Below are 6813 nucleotides of genomic sequence, written 5' to 3' on the forward strand. Positions count from 1 at the left end.
GAAGGACTTTCACAGCATTGTGCTGAGCCAAACAAGCCAGACAAAAGAGGACACAGTGTTTAATTCCATTTTTATGAGGTTCAAAAGCAGAGAAAATTATGTTATTAGAGATCAGAATGGCTGTCATCCTAGGAGCAAAGCATTAACTGGGGAAAGGCAGAAATTAGCCCCTTTGGTTCTGAGAACGTTTCGGTCTTGACCTGGGTGATAGTTTCATGGCAGTTTTCATATGTGAGAATCACTAAGCTGTTGAAGTAGTATTTGTGCGTTATGGGTGTGGATAGATGAGATGGGATGAGATTGTCTCCTGTGGAGACAGTGACCTCTGAGGTGGTGGACCCTGGAGAGAGGGGCAAGAACAGCTCCCTGGGGGCACCAGCATTTAAATAGAATGACAGACAGGGCCCAACACAAGTGTCTGGGTAGGAATGATCTGAGGCATTTGGAAAGAACAGAGGTTGCCACATGTCCTAGACATTAAAGGAAGAGGAGCTTTCAAAGAAGAAAAGGGTTACACTTGGGCCATCACTGATAAGGACCAGAAAGCGTCCATCAGACTTGGAGACACCATTGCCAGCAATTAGATGCAGTGCTGGGTGCAGAGGCATGATTGCAAAGGGATGGAGGGCAGCACAGGCAGAGACAGTGAGTGCAGAGTATGAGTTTAAAAAACGTTCATGGGGAGTGAGTGAGAGATATAAGCAGGCTACAGAGATGTCTGGGCTTTGCACACCTTTGAAGCCTGAAGAGAATGAGTCAGGAAGGAAGAAAGGTCAAAATTAAGTAGAGGGACAATGCTTGTTGGCAGGGAGTCCTGAAGGAGCCCACACCCAGCATAGGGTTGAGTCTTGAGCAGGTTAGGGACGATTCATCCCAGGAAGATAGAGGAAGGAGGTAAAGATGGAAGTGCCTGATGGCCCCACGTTTTTAGCAAAATTCATGATGACCTACTCTGCTGATGGCGAGGCAGTTTGGCTAACTCATTTCAGTTCGGCCAACCTTCAGCATCCACCAGGTGCCAGGAACAGGGCTACAGAGACAACTGAGATGTGATCTCAGTCCTTGAGGAAAGTGCATGTGCATGCACGCACACACACACACACACACGCGTGCACACACACACACACACACACACACACAGAGTTACCATTCATGTAACATGGGAGATGCATTGCTAGGAGTATCCACGGTGGGGAGAAGACATGCAGAAAAGTACGTAGATTTGTCCTGGAGTTGGATGCAGGGACTGTGGGGGTGGGGGGTAGGGCAGAGGGAAACAAGATGAGGTGTAGCCAGCAAGCTAGGAAGGAGGTTCATTCTAGGCACTGTTGCAGACTTGTTACAAGAGGAGCACTGGCTTCCTGGGACAAGGGAGGGACCACGATTGTCCAGAGAGAGTGCCAACATGGCCAGACTTCTCTGGGTTTGGTCTTATTAGCCTCACCATAAGGATCACCCTCCCCTGAGCCTGAGGCTGAGGCACAGTTAGAAGCCCTTTCCAGGGGCTCTGATAAACTTCTTGGTCTGAGGCTGGAACAGTTATTTGCAGAGAAGCCACGGTGGGCAGGGAGAGCATGGAAAAGGTTAATGGACTGAGAGCCAGAAATGTCAGGGCCTCTGCCTAGGGTGCATTCATGATTCAACCTGGTGTGCTCTTGATTGTGGGAGAGTTCTAGGTAAGAAAGGCATATTCCTTCTCTTTGCTCTAATTTTTCATGTAGGTTTGGTTATTCTTATAGTTTCCATGTAGAAATTTTAGAATCACTTGTCCAGTACTATAAAAAAAATCATGTTAGGATTAAGACAGCATTGAGTATATTGGCTATATTGCATAAGAATATTTATGTTAAAACTTCTTATCCATGAACATAGTATAGTTCTCCATTTACTCTGTTCTTTTTTTTTAATGTTTATTTATTTTTGAGAGAGAGAGTGTGAGTGGGGGAGGGGAAGAGAGTGAGGGGGCCAGAGGATCCAAAGTGACAGCAGTGAGCCCGATGTGGGGCTTGAACTCATGGAGTGAGATCATGACCTGAGCTGAAGTTGGATGCTCAACCGACTGAGCCACCCAGGCACCCTACTCAGTTCTTTTCTATATTTCAATAGCATTTAAAATTATATTTCTAAAGATATTGCACATCATTTGTTATATTCATATATATTGAAGAGCTTATGATATTTTACTTTTTAAACATGAAACAATACATTATAAAATAGGACAAGAATAGATAAATAGCCTGACGAGACAGAATGAGACTCTAGAAACACACCAACTTATATATATAGGGACACTTGGCTTATGACAAAGGTGATACTACACAGTGGGGGAAAAAACGTACATGTGTATGTATATTAAAAAGGTCAGTAGGGGGGGCGCCTGGGTGGCTCAGTCGGTTAAGCGGCCGACTTTGGCTCAGGTCATGATCTTGCAGTCCGTGAGTTCAAGCCCCGTGTCGGGCTCTGTGCTGACAGCTGTTTCAGATTCTGTGTCTCCCTCTCTCTGACCCTACCCCATTCATGCTCTGTCTCTCTCTGTCTCAAAAATAAATAAACATTAAAAAAAAAAAAGGTCAGTAGGATAACCATATGGAAAAAAGACCCGAAATAACCCCTACATCACAAAAACCACAAAAAAGTTAACTCCATGTGGATTATAGATACTAATATAAAAGACAAAGGAAGAAAACTTCTACTAGATAACATAGAGAAATATCTTTTTGATCTAGTATGGGCAATAGTTCTTTAAACATGCCATAGGATAAAGTAACCATGAAGGAAATGGTTGGTAAATTAACTTTACTGAGTAAATTTAAGAACTTCTGATAATCAAAAAAAATTTTTTTTAAATCAATACAAGTACAAATGTGGAAGCTACAAAGAGGGCGAAGATATTTGCAAATCCTAAAACTGATAAAGGGCTCCTATCCAGAATATAGAAACAAAATTCTACTGTCAATATGAAAAAGAAAAACAATACAGTGTAAGAAATGAGCAAGGCATATATACTTCTCCAAAAAGGACATCCAAATTGCTGCTAATTATATGGTAATCTGGTCAGCCCATTGGCCACATATCATGGTGGCTTCATGCCCACCAGAATGGTTAAAATTGGTGAGACAGACAACATGACTTATTCGTGATAATATGCAGCAACAGGAACTCTTGTGCACTATTTCTGGGAAAAAGATTGCTGTAACATTTTTGGAAAACTTGAGTTATCCAAAAAGATGAGCAAGTCCACTAAGAATGCCCAACAGGAATTCACTCACAGCAAAACAAACAAAACAAAACAAAACAAAACAAAACAAAACATGTAAAAGAATTTCATAGCAACATTTTTCTAAAAAAGCCAATAACTGGAAACAACCCAAGTGTTCATCAGCAGTAAGATGGACAAATAATAGTGTCTCCATATAACTAAATTTATACATTAGTGACAATTAACAAACTCCTACTATATACAGTCACAAGGATTAATCTCACAAAGAGAATATTAGCAGGGAAAAACAGTCACAAAAGAAGGAACGCTGTGTGGTTCTATTCATAGGAAGTTCACGGCAGGCAAAACCAATCTGTGCATTAGAGGCAGGATAGGTGTTAACTAGAAGGGAGTAGGAGGGGTGTTGTGGAAACTGGGTAGGTTTCTTTTCTTGACCTGGGTGGTGAACTCCCTGAATGGATGCGATTTGAGCATTTTTCCGTAGATAGTTAAAAATTATATCTATCTGTTTGTACTTCATGTCTCTCGACCTGTGACTAGGAAGGTAGAACCCAGTGAAGAAATGGGCAGAAAACATGAATAGACACTTCTCTAAAGAAGACATCCGGATGGCCAACAGGCACATGAAAAGATGTTCAACGTCGCTCCTTATCAGGGAAATACAAATCAAAACCACACTCAGATACCACCTCACGCCAGTCAGAGTGGCCAAAATGAAGAAATCAGGAGACTATAGATGCTGGAGAGGATGTGGAGAAACAGGAACCCTCTTGCACTGTTGGTGGGAATGCAAATTGGTGCAGCCGCTCTGGAAAGCAGTGTGGAGGTTCCTCAGAAAATTAAAAATAGACCTACCCTATGACCCAGCAATAGCACTGCTAGGAATTTATCCAAGGGATACAGGAGTACTGATGCATAGGGGCACCTGTACCCCAATGTTTATAGCGGCACTCTCAACAATAGCCAAATTATGGAAAGAGCCTAAATGTCCATCAACTGATGAATGGATAAAGAAATTGTGGTTTATATACACAATGGAATACTACGTGGCAATGAGAAAAAATGAAATATGGCCTTTTGTAGCAACATGGATGGAACTGGAGAGTGTGATGCTAAGTGAAATAAGCCATACAGAGAAAGACAGATACCATATGGTTTCACTCTTATGTGGATCCTGAGAAACATAACAGAAACCCATGGGGGAGGGGAAGGAAAAAAAAAAAAAAAGAGGTTAGAGTAGGAGAGAGCCAAAGCATAAGAGACTGTTAAAAACTGAGAACAAACTGAGGGTTGATGGGGGGTGGGAGGGAGGGCAGGGTGGGAGGGAGGGCAGGGTGGGTGATGGGTATTGAGGAGGGCACCTTTTGGGATGAGCACTGGGTGTTGTATGGAAACCAATTTCACAGTAAATTTCATATATTAAAAAATAAAAAAAAATAATAATAAAAAAAAAAAAAAAAAAGGAAGGTAGATGTCCTAGCTAGAGCTCTGGGTCGTCTTTTCTAGTGAAAGTGTCTCCCCTGCTTGGTACCATGAAGCAGAGCTCAAGGGATCTTCTTCCTTGAATGAAACCAGTACATTTGCCTCAGACCAGCAACCTGGCTCCTCTGTGAGAGACGCCCTGTAGTCAGACCTGAACCACTCCAGCCAAACCCACCATAGGGAGTGCCTTGGCCTTGCATTAAATGATTGTTTTAAACGGGTATCTCCGGTGATGGTGTTGAGGACAGGCTGATGAGAGGTAAATGGGGGCAGGTGCCCCTTTTAGTTAATGCTCGTGTCTGGCCAACAAGAGACAACAAGGCCCTGCATCTGGAGGACAGGAGGGTGGAGGTGCTGTGATGCAAACATTTTTTTCTTCCCAGTTTGATCAAGATGCACAAACATTTGACTTCTTTCCTGTTGAATCCCATGGATTGCCCAGAGAACCATGATGCCACCCCTGTCTTGATGCCCAAAGATTGCTCTATATTCATGTGATTCAAGTTATGCTCCTTCCTTGAACATTTAGTTTGGGGTGAAGAACATCCTTATTTGTCTATACATTTCAGACTTAGTAAACATGTGGTCCATTAAACACTTTCAAGCAACATTGATCGAATGCATAAATGAGTGAATTTCTTAACACATCTAATTCCTTCTGGAAGTGGAAGAGGTTTGAAGGGGTCCTCACATTTCAGTGTCTCTCTGAGGTCTCCATCCAACCTGTAGGACACTGTCTCCCACCAGCACATCCTTCATGTGACCATGTGTCTCTGGCCCAGCCTCCACAGGGCCTCCTTCACATCCTTGTTTCGAAGACTGTAGATGAGAGGATTGAGCATTGGGATGACCAACGTGTAGAAGACAGAGACCACCTTGCCCTGCTCCATGGACTCAATGGCTCCTGGCTGGGCATACATGACAAAGACAGTCCCAACAAAGAGAGTCACTACAGTCACGCGGGAGCCACAGGTGGAGAAGACCTTGCGTCTCCCAGCTCCTGAGCGCATCCTCAGGATGGTCACTGTGATGTAGCCATAGGAGATGAGGACTACAAATGTCACACCCACAATGATGAGCCCACAGATGTCAAACAAGAGAAGTTCGTTGATGGCTGTGCTGCCACAGGCGAGCTGGAGCGGAGGGGACACGTCACAAAAGACGTGGTTGATGCAGTTGGAGCTGCAGAATGGGAGGCGGAATGTGAGGCTGGTCTGCACAACAGAGTTGAGGCAGCCTCCACAGTAGGTGCCCAGCACCAGGTGAGTGTAGGCAGAGTGGCACATGGTGATGGGGTAGCACAGGGGGCTGCAGACGGCCATGAAATGGTCACGGGCCATGACGCCCAGGAGGAAGCCTTCAGTGGTGACCAGTAAGGAGATGAAGAATAACTGGGTGGCACAGCAAAGGTGATGACCTTGGGTGGGGAGAAGAAGTTGGCCGGGGCACTGGGGGCAATGACAGATGAGGAAGAAGAGTGCAGGCGGGCATCCAAGGTGATGACCATGATAATAGTGAGGTTCCCCATCACAATTACCATGTACAGGTTCAGGAAAACAGCAAAGAGCAGAGCCTGGGTCTCCAGGCCACCCTGAAATCCCTTGAAAGTAGACCATGGGGAGGTTCCCATTTCTGTGCAATGGCATGAGCCTCAGGCCTCACCAGGGGAATTACACCTTCTGTACTGGCAGACTAAGTAAGTCAAACTAAACTTCTTGCTGAAGACTGTTAAGAAAAGATAGACAACATGGCGTGCCTGGGTGGCTCAGTCATTTGAGTGTCTGACTCTTGATTTCTGCTCAGGTCATGATCTCATGGTTCATGGGTTTGAGACCCACATCAGGCCGTGTGCTGACAGCTCAGAGGCTGGAGCCTGCTTGGGATTCTCTGTCTCCCTCTCTCTTTGCCCTTCCCCTGCTTAAGCGCTCTCTTTCTCAAAAATAAATAAACATTTAAAAAATGATAAACAACAACAAAAACAAAATCTAATTGAAGATAGAAGAGACTTAATGATTTAGTAAAGAATTACTAAAGAAATTCAAGACAAACACACAGACCCAGGGATTCCATTACTGAGAATGTCTTTTTTCCCTTGAGACACAAGCCAGTTT

At 44.1% G+C, this 6813-nt stretch overlaps 1 protein-coding gene across 1 annotated transcript; it reads right to left on the minus strand.

Annotated features, from left to right (window-relative positions):
• Positions 1–5445: 5445 nt before the first annotated feature.
• Positions 5446–6552, minus strand: LOC125911006 (olfactory receptor 12-like). Its single transcript, XM_049614556.1, is given in 3 exon segments — positions 5446–6107; positions 6110–6303; positions 6305–6552. Coding segments are annotated over 3 exon segments (888 nt in total). The 5' UTR covers positions 6349–6552; the 3' UTR covers positions 5446–5457.
• Between the last annotated feature and the right edge of the window lie 261 nt (positions 6553–6813).

The sequence above is a fragment of the Panthera uncia genome (genome assembly GCF_023721935.1).
Source record: "Panthera uncia isolate 11264 chromosome C1 unlocalized genomic scaffold, Puncia_PCG_1.0 HiC_scaffold_3, whole genome shotgun sequence".
NCBI classification, from domain to species: domain Eukaryota; kingdom Metazoa; phylum Chordata; class Mammalia; order Carnivora; family Felidae; genus Panthera; species Panthera uncia.